Genomic DNA, 15004 nt, shown 5'->3' with positions numbered 1-15004 from the left:
TCACTTACCACCATTCAATGGCATTAGGTAGGGATGGAAACTTTTGTGGGCGTGAACGCAGCAGACTTTGCATTCCTGCTAATGCATCCATGGCTGTTCCTTCAACAACATCAATTACAGCAACACCACATAGCTTAAAGTTTTTTATAGGTTCATTATCCTGATCTGAAGTATCATACGCTCCATCATATTTGTACTGCACATTATCTTCCTCCACACCACCAGGACTGTGTTGTTGGCGTTAAAGACATTAAGTGAATCATCAAAAATTATTCTTTTATTGTCAACCAAATGACATTCTAACACACCGTCTGTGGTCACTACTTTTGTTCAACTTCTAGAAAAAAAATATCAACCAAAAGAAGTAAGAAATTACCTTGATTAATCTTTAAGTCACTAATTAGCAATGTTCACTCGTGCAATTAATCACAGTGACTGAGTGTTTCTATAAAAAATATTTTATAGCAAAAAAAATGCAAGGCTGTGAATGCTAAAATGTCTAAAAAGGTAACTAATTCAAAACAATACACAATATAATCATCAAATAAATTCATGAAAATGTCTCTCTAAAATTTTTTTTTGTAGTTACACTGGAAACCACATAAATTAGTGCAGTTTAAAGTTTATTGTATATAAGTGATCTCTAACACAAAAATAGAATTTCCAAATTTGTTCCAAGTCATTTTATTGGCTATTTTATCAATGATTAGGTAGTTTATTTTTCAAATAGCAATTCAATTCATGAAAAATGAAAAACCAATGCCCCAAGTATGCTTATGAAATTTGCACAATACGTCTTCATAATTAAATGATTAATAAATGCAAATAATGCTTGGCTAAGCAGCACATATTTGATTGACTTCAACACCTGATACACTTCCCCAAGTATCTGCTGTTGATTCAGCTCAAAGGGCCAATTTTAGGCTCGATTTCCATTTGTTTGCTCATGTGGCCTACAATATTATAGACAAATAAAAATACCACCTGAAATTTTTTTCACATTAAACTTCCACAAGTGCAATACTATAGTATTGTAATAAAATTGTAACACAAAATGAATTTATTTTATATTATAAATAATATGCAATGACCAATTTTTAAAATATCTACAAATTATAAATAAACAGAATTTTAAGTTACTATGAATGAAAATTGAGTGTTCACAAAGAGCTTTTATTAAAATAAATTGATTCTCTACAGCTTTAATTGGCAAAATAATTCCATACTGAGAAAGGGAAACCAGCTGCTTATGTCCATATGTATGTCCACTTAATTTGTGGACATTTAGTTTGCTGAGGAATATTTAAAGTAATTCACTTTTATTATTGCAATTTAAAGGAAAAAAGTCCAGTGCAAGCCTCATAATTTCCATATTCAAGGGCCTGAAATAATGGGACTACAAAATATCAAGATCAAAATAAATGCTCTAAAAGCTTCTATATGTTGCAAGTAAAATAGTGATGGCATTTCATCTGTATTTTAACTACTAGGCAAACTGAGCAAGCAAGATTGTAAATAAATGTTGGTACTAATATTAGGAAGGAAATACAAGCTGCTGTGAGTATTCAGTAAAAAATATGAAAATAAATAACTATCCATGGTTTTTAATTGGCAAACTGAGAACTTAAATCAACTGGCATTAGTCCACAAAATCATTGCCACTAATACTTCTAGAGCAGATATAGGAAGGGTAACTTTTTCAGTTATCTTTTATTCTGCAATGCTAGCCTCATCTCCATCACTACTAATTTCCAGGGCTTGCAATGCAAGAGAAAGATGTTCATGAGGTACTCTCTGGTATTATCTAGCACAACTTATGCACAGTGAATTAAACCATTAGGTAGTTTCACATAATAATAATAACAATATTTTATTGTCCACTGACCATACATATCTTGTTGGTATAAGAGTCATCAAATTAAAGCATCTGCATTAAAGACTATACTTCAATAACAGAGTTTTTACCCATAATCTGCTGATCAATCAGACCTTAAAATCATCTTGAGATGACACTGTAACTCAAAACCTATTCACCATTAATACAGTTTTTTTAAACTAGGCAAAGAAAATTGTTTATACACTCTAGTATGAAAATTACTTACCTTGTGTGCTCACTAACTTCATCTAAACTATTTTCCGGCAGATTTCCATCCTGAAAATCTTTTGGCATTACTTCATCTGAGACTCCTTTATTCATATAAAACAAAAAAGGAATTACAATTATTAATTTTGCTAGCCAACATGCATCTGAATATTATTCAGCACACATGATCAAAATGTTAGACAAATAGCTTATATTATAACTCTTAAAGAGTGCAGAGAATGGAAAAATACATGAATTCAAGTACATACAGCTTACTAGCATATTCATAGTTATATACAGTAAGGCAACTTGTCTAAGCTATTTTAATAAAAGCAAATTAGACTTGAAAACACTTAGCTATAATTTAACAAGGATTGGACACCTAAGATTTTATTCCTTGAACATATTTTATGCCTAGTTCTCCGTAAATAACTTGTCTGTTTTCCATAACCTGGGAGTTCAAACAAGAAACAATTTCTCTGCCAATGCACAATTATGAGATTACAGAAAGAGAAACTCTAACATGACTGTGCTCCTCTTTAAGTATGTAAGTAAATGACAAAATGCTAAAGGATGATAGAATTATCAAAAACATTTTATTCTCACTTAGGGAGAGCACTTTAAAGCATTTAAAGTAAAACAAATGGTTTAAAAACAGCATTCCTTTGCTTTACAGACAGCTTCGATGACCCCCAAGTGTACTAGTTAGACATTTAGCTAATCATTGGATTTCTAAGGACCAACCACCATTTATATAGTTGATATAAAACCATGGCTCTAGTTGGAATGCTAAGCCTTGGCTTGTGGTGTATTGGCAGGTAGTTTACCCTTTAGATTGATATGTTGTGCTGTAAAGATGCAATTTGGGGGAACTAAAAAATTCTAGTTAAAAAAATATCAAGGCAGAAAACTGATGAAGGCATTACTTGAAAGCAAGGATAGATAATTATAGCTGATAGGAAATGGAATTAGGAGTATGTTTTCATCAGTGGCTCGCATTAAATGTAAGAGCAAACATTCACTTGAAATTTAAGGGTGCCTGGCAATATAGTGATAGTCCCCATTTATCATTGCCGTTGGTACCTTTTTTTAAGGGCATGGACTAAATCTGAATGACACAGAAATGAAGGCGCTGAAAATGCACTGATTAATCAGAAATTAATACATGTGAGGGTATCATTTTAAAGTAATTATTACTAAGAAATAACCAAGACATCTGTATAAAATTTATTCTCCATAGTAACTGATCCTTATGTACATGATTTTGTAAATTATAGCAATTAAATTTGATTTTTTTTGTTTAAGTAAGCCGTAGATTGAAGTAACTCACAGTATGGAGAAGATAGAGGCTCGCAGAGTGATTAAGTTCCTTCATTCGAAAGGTTACAGTGCCTGGAAAATCCATGATGAAATGGCAGCTGCCTGTTTATGGAAATGATAGCCCATCATATAACACAGTTGCGAGATGGAAAAGGAATTTTCGAACTGGCACATGTCCCTCACAGACAATCTAGGAAGTGTTAGACCATCACTCACAGATGATCCTGCCATTGTGAACAGACTGAAGAGCAACCATGCAAATGATCACGAATGGAGACATGGAAAAATGTTGAATTTCTCAATTATTTCCATTACGATTAAAGGACAACACAAGTCAATTTTCACACTTTTAATGAACGGACCAGGGATTCAACAAACTGTGTCATCATCAAGGTACTTGAAACAGCTGGATGCTACCTTTTGGACCTTGTAATCACACATGGTAATGAAGCAACAGTCAATGTGTTACATTAAGTGTGAAACTCAACTTGTGCTATCTTTTTATTATAATGGAGATTTGGAATTTTCCTGACAAATGATTTACATGATGCCTTCTCAAACATTTATCTGCTGCCTTTTCAAAGGCTAACACCCTCAAGGTGTACTCAAGGCCCTAAGGATGATGGAAGATTTAGCCTCGGCAACACTGGTAGTGAAATACCTGACCTGGTGGAAAATTGGAAAATACTTCATATATTCCAGAATTACACTTCCTTGGTTAATGACACAAAGGATTAATTTTCTAAATCAATAATTCTCAAAAGCATTCTCCCAAAGAATAAGTAGTAATAAGAGAAGGTGACAAAACTTGGAGATTATTTACGCCATTCAGCATACATGAATTTAATGGGTAAATGTTTTCATGGAATAGGAAAGGGATGAACAGAAAACCCACTATAAGAGACCAAATCTAACTACAACATCTGTTATCCAACTATCAAGATATTCCCTTCGTTTTCCAGGGTGTTCCACATCCCCAGACAATTTTATGTTGGGGAAATAATGATGTGTTAATAATTATTGACCAATTTTGATACAGCTTGTCATTTTCTGGGGGATAAAATAGTATTGAAACCAGTTGAAAGTAAAATATAGATTACTCAAACAGTAAGGCTTTGTTTTCTTACTTAAAATTCAATAGACCTTACAAGTACAAACATCTGTCTTTAAAGTAATTAAAAGTTCCTTACCAAAGCTCATTCCTCCTGAGTCTCTGTATCCAGATGACACTATTTTTGTTGCTGCATGAACTGCTACAGCTCCACCCATACTGTGGCCAATTAAGATAAGGGGATGTGACTCCAAGTTATCCTTTTCACTTAGCACAGCATCGATGACAGCTATTACATCACTAGAGAAATAAATTAAGCATCAAAAGTAACAAAAAAACAAAAGGTGAAGGCTACATCATGTGAGGACTAGAAAACATTAAGTTTGATTTCCCATGCAACAGTTGTTCTCAGGATGATTAACAAAAGGATTGAGAGTAGGGTAAATCATTATTTAGGGGATGATCAGTTTGGGTTCAGGAAGGGGAGAGGCACGCGTGATGCCGTTGCAGGAATGAGATCACTAATAGACAGGAATATAGAATACAATCAGGATGTATTTGCCTGTTTTGTAGATATTGGAAAGGCATTTGATAGACAGAATTGGGAAAAACTAAAGAGTATTCTACAGAAAATAGGAATAGATTGTAGGGAAAGGAGGCTAATCCACTACCTGTACATGTCTCAGACTGCTCAGGTGCGAGTGGGAAACAGAGATTCAGGATGGGTAGTGCTAGGAAAGGGTTGTCCATTATCACCGGTGCTGTTCAACGTACATGCGGAGGAAATGATTAAAGTTGCATAGGAAGAACTGGAGATAGATATGAGAGTTGGCGGAGAATTCATAAAATCAGTTAGGCTTGCCGCTGACCAAGCTCTAGTTTGACAGTAGGGCAAGGGGTTGCAGGCATTGCAAAGTGAATTGGAAATAGATATGGGATGAGAATCAATATAAATAAAAGAAAGGTAATGCAATTTACCAGAAAGAGAAAGGCTAAGGTTAAAATTAAAATAGGAGGGCAGAAACTAGAAGAGTTGGAACAGTTTACGCACAAGGTCTGTTAAAAAAGTATGGCAAATTTTGAATTTCCGCAGCTTACTTACATTTGATTTTCGATTTTTTTGTGGCATTATGTTGGCACTTATGTCTCTCAGTCATGCTGAAAAATTCGGCTATTTTGAATGTTTAATTATTTGTTGACAGTTGTTTTGCTTGGATGTGTTTTGGCTTGCCTTCGATTTTTGCCTGTTCCAAAAAATTTATCAAAGAATATGTATCAAATTTTGTGTAGAAAATGAAATTCAGTGCGCAGATGCATTCCAAATGTTGACTGTGGTATAGATAGAAGCTACTTTGGACCGAAGCAACATTTATCGGTTGTACAAAATGTTCTCAGAGTACTGAGAAGATGTGAACGACGAAGAGCGTGCCGGGCACCCGAGCACGTCAACAACAGATGAAAACATTGATGAAGTGAAGAAAATAGCATTGGCCAATCATCGAATCACCATTAGAGAAGTTGCTGAGGACCTAAACATATCGACTGGCTTGAGCCATTTGATTTTTACCAATGATTTGGGCATGACACGGGTCGCCACAATATTCGTACCAAATTTGCTCAATTTCGACCAAAAACAGCAACGCATTAACATTGCTAATGAGGTTTTGGACCCAAATTTGCTTCATAGGGTCATAACTGGTGATGAATCATGAGGTTATGGTTATGACTTGAAAACTAAAGCTCAAACATCCCAATGAAAGCTGCAGCAAGAGCCAAGACCAAAAAAAGTGCGCCAAGGTTGGTCGAATATGAAGGTTTTCTTTGATTGCAGGGGCGAGGTGCCTCATGAGTTCTTGCCACAGGTTAGAATGATTAATAAGGAATATTAACTGCAAGTTATGCACAATTTACGCAAAGCAATCCGCCACAAACGCCTGGATTTGTGGAAGAAAAAAAATTGGTTTTTGCACCATGACAATGCCTCTGCTCAGACATTGTCACTTGCGTGCAAATTTTTGGCCGAAAACAATACACTGATGATGCCGCAGCCACCGTATTCCTCAGATCTGGCCCTCAGTGACCTTTCCTTGTTCCCAAAACTGAAGAGGCACATAAAAGGACGACGCTACGCTATGATTTACGAGATACAGACTGCATTGAAGAAGGAGGTGAACAAGATCACAAAAAATGATTTCTTGAAGTGCTTTGAGGATTGGAAAAAATGTTGGCACAAGTGTATAATATCTAATAGGGATTACTTTGAAGGGGACAAAATAGATATTCATGAATAAATAAATAATTTTTGAAAAAACACATAAGCCAGGATACTTCTTTAACAAACCTCATATCTTGGAAGTGTTTTGGACCAAAATGGTCTAAGTAGTACAGAAGTAAGGAGGGGAATTGCACTAGGCAAGAAGGCTTTTACAAGGAGGAGGGATTTGATGACAGGGACATGGCGTAAGGATATTAAGAAAAGGCTAGTTAAAACTTTAATATAGAGCATAGCGATATAAGGCACAGAAACATGGTCACTGAAGCAGGATTATAGGCATAAATTGGAGGCTTTTGAAATGTGAGTGTGGAGAAGAAGATATTAAAGGTAAAGTGGACATGAAGGAAAAAAAATTAAGGAAGTTCTGGGTACGGTGGGCAAGGAGAGGGGATTGTTGGGAGAAATCATAAGGAGGCAGGAAAAATGGATGAAAAGAATATTGATCGGCAGTGGGATGCTGAACACTGTGATAGAGGGGGAGAATCTTAAGCAACATAGGAAATGGCACGAATGGGATACTTAATGGGATGAAGGGAGGAAGTAAGTACACAGAAATGAAGAGGGACTTGTTGTAGAGTAGGATGTTGGGTGTGTTTTGTTAGGAGATATTTATTTGGTAGTTTTGTCCATCCAAAACCAACCTTAACTGGTAAATTGCCTTAAAAAAAATAAAATATACATCTCTCTCCTTTGGTGGGTGAAACAGCTCCTGAATGCCATCTCCTGGCCAAAGAATTGGGGCCATACATTGTCTATGTATATAAATAAAGATTTTTAAGGTACATTTTAATTGTCCGATTCTCATGAATACAACATCATATTGAAACCTGATAATGAGCAGACACAGGGTGAAATGCTAGAAAAGACCTATTAATAGAATAAATAAAAGAAGCTGACACCCAATTTTATCATATGCTATATAGAAGAAATTAAATTTGAATTAATAACAATAACACTTACACAAACTATACAAATTTTAAAGCAAAGTAAAAATAAAAAATATTAGCATGACAGGAACTTGAAATGCTAATAACATATTTACAAGAAGCATATTGCCACCATATCAATTAGGCACATTTCATTATGACTACAACAGTAGCAGAAAAAAATGTAATAAAATATGCAAATCACTCATATGATTTATTTTTATTTAAAGTCTATTCTCAAACCTTGAACTCCTCTATACCCAGAAATAGGCTATTTATGTGGACAGGTATTTCAGTGGTTTGCGAACTGACCAGGGAAAAGTAGAAAACATTTCAGATGTATCAAGTTTTTCATAACCACATTTTGTTGAATTCATTCATCCATCATCTAATCTTCTTTGAAATAATACTCTAAATAATTATAAAAATGGAAGAATGCTCTCTTAAATAATAATAACACATAATATTTTTATCGACAATCTAGGATATTAATGAAATTTACAGAATTGATTTATGGGTAGATGAATTACAACAAAAGATAATACTATTATATGATGACATCTTGAATCAATATAAACAGAATATATTATTCTTTGATATCCTAAGCAGCCATTTAATTTTCTCATTTTCTGTTCACCTTAATAAAAACTTCATTCATTGGCACTGGATGTAGCAGTGATTTGGAATGTTGTGGGGAAAAATGTTTAAATTATAAAACTTTGCTAAATTATAATATTTTCGAAATTAAAACTCAACAAAAGCACAAAAATTTACTTGTATTTTGCCTTTGTATTTAGTATTAACAACTTCTGTCATTAAGGTTATAACAGATGGGCCCATAGAATATCAAATCACATTATACATGCTATTTCTGAAGTTGATTTAATCAAACAAAATCAATCAATATTGACCTACTCAGATGGCAATGGCAAGAAGAATAATTCCCAACCCAATTCCTCTATCATAAAGAAATATTCATTTATCAATAGCAAAATGTTTTGAACCCCTGACCTTCACTGCTCTTTCAGACTACCCTTTTACGAGCATGGCCATTTCCATAATACCAGCTTCCTCCCTTGAATCTCTTACATTACTTCCGATTCCAACTCAAAACTATGCTTTTGCATCTGTGGCATCTATCTCTACATATTCTGTACGTGACTTCATTCCTGCATATCATACAAAAGACACATTAGTTCTTCAGGAAAGCTCTCTCTTCTATTCAGTCTTAGGGTAAAACCTAGCTACGGAACTACCAATATACCAGGTCTGTACAATAAATACGTGAGCTGGTGCAATCTGCCGGCCATGATGTAGACTATAGCCTCACACCTTAGTGGTGCTAGTTGCCTGAGACCCAATGAGCTGTCTGTACTGGGCGGATCATCAAGCTGTGCGTATGGTGTCAGTTATGTTAGTTTCTATTGTCCTTGTTTTTACTGTTTGTCGAAAATGGAAATTGACGAAATCACGAAGTAACGAATCAACATCAAGTTTTTCTATATTGAAGTTATCAAGATATTACCGAAATGTTGACAGCTGTTTACGGAGGTAATGCTTTGAAGAAAACATCCGTTTTCAAGTGGATTAAATCAAACCAAAAAATCAAGAAAAAGCTGAATGCAAATCAAAGTCATGCTCCTTGTTTTCTTTGATGTCGAAGGTGTTCGGCATCATGAATTTCTTCCTGAAGGACAAACAGCAAATGCTGAGTTCCACCTTACAGTTTTCAAGCGCTTGAGAGATTGTGTGCGACCAAATTTGACTCATGGCGATGGATGGATCCCTCACCTTGACAATGCACCTGCTCATTAAGCACTGATTGTTTGCCAGTTTCTGACAAAAAATTCAATCAACATCCTTGATCATCCACCTTATTTGCCAGATCTCACCCCCTGAAACTTTTTCCTATTCCCAAAAATGCAAAAATGTGATGAGGGGACATCACTGGGAAGATGTGAACACAATAAAGCAAGAAACGACATGAAAACTAAGAAACCTAACTGCCGAGGACTTCCAAGGGTGCTTTAAACAGTGGAAAAGAAGATTGAATAAGTGGATAGCAACGAAAGGAGTGTACTTTGAAGGGGACGAAATCAATGTAGACTAAATTTTGTAAGATAAAATTTTTATGGCCTCAGTTTGCGTATTTACTGGACAGATCTCGCACATATGGGGAAGCATAGGAGGATGGAGTGTGTGTCTGACATGCTAAAAACGCTGGGCTGGGAACCTCTACAAACTAGAAGGAAAGCAAGCAGACTTTGTGGAATGTTCCGCATTCTGAAGGGGGAGAAAGCTTGGGCAGATCTTAGGAAAGAGGCGGGGAACACAAATTTTATAGGGAGAAATGATCACAAATTTAAGGTAAAATGCCGGGCACAGAGAAATAAAAAAAAAATTCTTTTCTAAATAGAACGATTGGAACACCTTATCTGCAAAAATATTCCAGCCCTTTCCTAACAGAGTGTATACTTTTAAGAAAAGATGTAAGGAATATATGTAACAATTTGATTGATTTGTGTGGTGCATTTTATTATATGTAACAGCTTAATTTTTTTAAATTTATCTTTTTTTTCTTGCTGATTGGTGGATGTAAATGAGATGGGGATTCTCTTGTTTTGTTAAAGAGATTTGTGTTTGGAAGTTTCTTAAGTGTACTTTTGTTTTAGACTGATTTTATCTATTATCTTTTGTGATTATTTGGGACTTGTGTGCCACCTGACACTGTCTATCAACACACGTGTATTTTTAATAATAATAATACATTCTCTATTTATCTCTCTAAGTAAATATAAAAAAATATTGCATAACATACCTAGAGAGTGTATCAGCTGAAAGGTCTGAATCATCTGTGGTGTGAGTATCTCCATGACCCCTAAGGTCAATTGCCATCACATAACATTTCACTTGGCTGGTGACACATTCCTGAAAATCAAATGATGTTTTTAAGGATTTCAAAAACAAAAAATAAATTCAAATGCAAGGGAAGCTGATACTATATGTCTAAAATTAGTAACTACTTTAGGGAGCATCACAAAAAATGCCCAGAAAAGTATTTTTTGTGTGAACATTTAATTAAATTTACCAGTAACTTAGTAATTCTAACTGTGCTTTTCCAAGGATTATTTTCAATTTCCAAATTGCATATACAAGGACTGCATATGCTGTCATGGAAATATTCCACAATTAAAAGAACATATTCCACAGTAATTCACTGTATAAGTTTCATGCTTATGACCTGACTTTTATATATGGCAGTGTGGTTTGAAAAGTCCACTCAAAAATGTAAACCTCTTTAATTTTTTCAGATAAATGAGTTTTACTTTTTAAAATTAGTTTCCTTTTAGACATATAGATTTCATCTGACACTAATCCCTTCCAAACACATAATGCAATTTTCCCCAACTCTGCAAAATAGATGTTTATAGCTGCTTGCTTGAAAAAATCTCCTCCCTGACAGCCATTTCTTCAGTTAGAAGGAGATCAGGTAATTGCTCGAGGAAACCATATCTGGAGAATAGGAGGAATGGGTAACCAGTTGGGATCTTAACTCTATATCAATATTGTGGCCACAACTGCAGAGGAGTGGGTTGTTGCAATATCACGAAGGAAAAGGAAATTCTTGCAGGTCAATCATGGACATTTTTTTGCAGCTTGGTTATCAAATGGTCTAATAAAATTACAAAACTGTAACTGTTTTACGCTTTTCCAAATAGTCAATGAAGATTATTCCCTGCAAATCCCAAACAAGTCACAATAACCTACCCAGGAGATGGAATGGCATTTGCCTTCTTTGGTGCAGACTTCCCATGGTGGCTGATTATACACATAACACATCCATCATCAATCAGAAGTTCATTCAAATATTCATCCTATCACCTTGTACAACATAATTTATGGTTTTTATGGATCTATAAGTCACAAACATCCATCATCCCAAAAATGGTGATTTATGAATTGTTTTTTCCACATCTATATCAGACTTTGTTTTAAATTAAATCATTAGATTTTAGCATTTATTGTGGCAAACATTACACCCTGAAGGAGGTAGAAGTGATTGACAATGTAGAGCAGTTTTTTTTATACCAACATCTTCTCAAGAATAATGAATGTGAGATCTGCAGTGGAATTCAAATTATTTTTCAAAACTTCTAATGCTTCCCCAATACTGAGGTTTCAAATATAGGAAGGGAGTACACTAGGAGAACTACAGTTTTTACAATAGTTCAAATAATATGTTTGAATTACTTCAGTAATTTGTAATTATAAAGTATTTTATGCGACAAACACGGCTTCTTCAGTATTTACTAGATGAATTAACGAGATACAAAAAGCAGTACCGATGAATTCGGAATAATTTGGAGCTGCAAGTGTTTTTAAGCTAGGAAAATTAAGCTAGATGATCCAGTGGAATGGAATGCTGGATATGAATTCTAGGATTTGAATGGTAAAAATTCTGCTTTGAAAAAGGGTGGCATAGTAGAATATTTTAGTCTACATGAGCAATATGGAGAACTCTTCAAAGTGCTATATAAATGCTGTGCACATTCCTTGAAATTTATTCAAAGGCTTGTTTCATCTGTACTCTTCAAAAAGTTCTAAAAAAGCATGCATGGATGAGCAATACGAAGTCTATGGATTAAGAGAAAGCATATGGAAAAGTAAGCAGAGGTGAGTTGTAGAAGTTTCTGATAAAATGTGAAGTGGTTCAACAGTTACTGAATGCTATAAAAGCAACACATTAAAATAGTATGGCAGCAAGAGCATGGTATGAGCGCAATTTAGCAAGATATGAAACAAGGATATGCAACACCACCTTCAATATTTTGATGGATAAATGTGCAAGAGATGTATGTACGGATAAAGCAGGTGAAATGATTGAGAGTTTTAAAGGTATTCATCTTTCCATGTGCTAACAATTCAGTACTTTTGGCTAAGAGCCCATTAAATGCACAAGATCCCTAAATAGTTTTAGCTAGACAGCAGAGAGAATAAAACTGAGCGTAAATGTGTCTCAGCTAAAGTCCATTCTTCCAATTCACTGTGTAAGGTTCTCTGCAGATATTTCAACAATTTATTTACTCATGATCTCCCAAACATATCTAAAACATCAGTTCAGGTGGAGAATCTTACTCAGTGGAAGACCTGAGAGGAATTTATACAGAGTATGAACCAGAAGAGCATCAGATAATTCACTTAAAAAAAATAGTTGCGTTTGACAAGGAGAATGGGACAAATGATTGCTTAGTGTATGTAAATGGCGAAATAATCGAAGAGTTGGACGATTTTGTATGAATAATCTAGGCAACATTTTCACAAATATAGTAGGATAGAAAGCGATTAAAAAACAATGTGAATGTCAGCAGAAAGGTTAATGGTGGATAAGGAAAATATTTATAAGTGAATGCTTGTCCAAGGCAACATAAATGGATCTCCTCATTAATGTGTGGATTCTCTTCTCAAAAATGGCTACTCCTCCCCCTCATTATTGTGCAGAAGCAAAACTTGGGTATACATCTAGGATAAATGTCAACAATAATGCAGTTTGCAAACAAATCTGCATTGGGTACTTGCAGAGTATGCAGTAATGCAGAGGGTACTTGATGAGTGTTCAAGATAAAAATATGGGAAATAGGGTGACGAATGGGCCACCAAAAAATATGGGTTGGATGCACCGGTATGAGGCAAGTATGACAGAAGAGTGATTTATCATAATGAGAGAATAGATAACATATGAATCAAAGAGATATCTGAGAATGAAATACATGGCATGTAAGGAAGGGGTAGAAATTCATGAGTGTAAGGCTGAAGAGAATTTCAAGATGATGTACAATAGAGGTATCAGGAAGAAAAGAGATGGCAGAGGCAAAATAAGCATGCAAGGATTAGGCAGTGAGAAATAAATTTAGCAGAGGGACGAAAAAAGGATTTATATGAAGTCAATTAAGGTTTTTATGACGTGGCATGCTCCAGAAGAATTGACACGAAGAACAAAACCAGAATAAAATCTATAGGTCAAACTGAGTCACCATAAAATTTTAATACAACTGTTATTTTATTTCAGTCTTACTGTTTTGTTTTTATAGTTTTTGGTTAAAATATGCAACCTCCACTGCAATGATACTCAAGATTTTCCACTCTGGCCCATAATAATAGTAAAATCCGTTTTTTTTCATTTTGAAAGTCAATATTTTATCCGTGAGATACACAATGAGACATTATATTTAAAAGAACACCTTATTGGAGGATTCCATGATAAGAATTCTTGCATAATGTACCCAGGGTGAGCATTTGATCCAATAAGTACACCAGGCAACTTTTATTGGACAACTTCAAAGGGAGAAAATAAAATCAATGCATAAGGGAATAATTTTAGAAGAGGATATACTGACATAAACAGAAAAGAAGTCGCTACAGACTACACAAAGTTGTGCAGCCACCCATAAAGTCTGCGCCCGGTGTCCAGGTGTCTACACACTATTTGGGGAACTGGCACAAATCGTGTCGCCGCATATAGCATCATTTTAAAGTCTCAAGAGGGAAACTTGAAAATGGCCAGTCTGCCAGATGTATATTAGATACAGTGGCATGGCCTGTGGAGTGTGGGCAACGCACTGTAGAGAGCAAAACACAAATAGGGAGATCTTTAAAGGGACATGGTGTGATTGGAGTAATTTGATCAGAAAAGGATGCTATTTGAGGAGAAGTACGCTGGTTTCTAGCAAAAATACCCATAAAAACCTGACTACGTACCGCAAATAATGCCCAAGTGAGCGCGGAGAAACCTCCTCCATGCAAAAGAACTAATACTGGTACAGGTTCCGATGAAATGGGCCCTTCCTCTTCCGATACCTGCGATTCTTTAATATACACTCGAAATGTACTTCCATTCATATGAATGTCTTTTTTATCGCCAAAATACTGACTCCAGGGGATAGGGCTGTAGTCTCTTCTACGACCGGGCATCCTCTTCCTATGTTATTAAAATACAATTAAGAAATTACAATACGGCATAATACACCTACAGTGGTATTCTATTTAGGAAAAATATTCAACCTTTCGAAATGGAAGTAATATTAATTCAGTAAAGTCACAATCTTCAAAAACCACTATATTTCAGGTAATTTCCGTCGATGGCTAAAATATACCTAGCACACGCCAGATACGAGCCAAAACAACGAAGGTAATATAATTGGATAATATAAGAATAAAAATGAATGGTCTTACCCCAGGGCAGAGGAACTTCCATGAGATAATGGTGGTAATTTATCCCTCATTAACGCTTTCTGTAAAGATGACATTATCAAATTCCTTTGTTATTGCAGCACCACTGCAGCTTACGTCTA

The 15004-nt window shown here is 35.1% G+C and overlaps 1 protein-coding gene across 1 annotated transcript in view; it reads right to left on the bottom strand.

Moving 5' to 3' along the window:
- The window catches only part of LOC139690074 (protein phosphatase methylesterase 1), a 32026-nt gene extending 17022 nt beyond the window's left edge, over positions 1-15004 (bottom strand). Inside the window, exons 1-6 of the mRNA XM_071587275.1 lie at positions 14886-15004; positions 14412-14631; positions 10474-10583; positions 4594-4754; positions 2103-2187; positions 9-227 (exon numbers count right to left, since the gene is read on the bottom strand). Of these exons, the coding sequence (XP_071443376.1) occupies positions 9-227; positions 2103-2187; positions 4594-4754; positions 10474-10583; positions 14412-14631; positions 14886-14959 (869 nt within the window). The 5' untranslated portion in view covers positions 14960-15004. The remainder of the gene's footprint in view (positions 1-8; positions 228-2102; positions 2188-4593; positions 4755-10473; positions 10584-14411; positions 14632-14885) is intronic.

The sequence above is a fragment of the Hetaerina americana genome, unplaced genomic scaffold (genome assembly GCF_022747635.1).
Source record: "Hetaerina americana unplaced genomic scaffold, ioHetAmer1.1.p SCAF_3, whole genome shotgun sequence".
Lineage (NCBI taxonomy): Eukaryota > Metazoa > Arthropoda > Insecta > Odonata > Calopterygidae > Hetaerina > Hetaerina americana.
The sequence above is the reverse complement of the archived record's forward strand: the minus strand, read 5'-3'. Positions and strand labels throughout refer to the sequence as shown.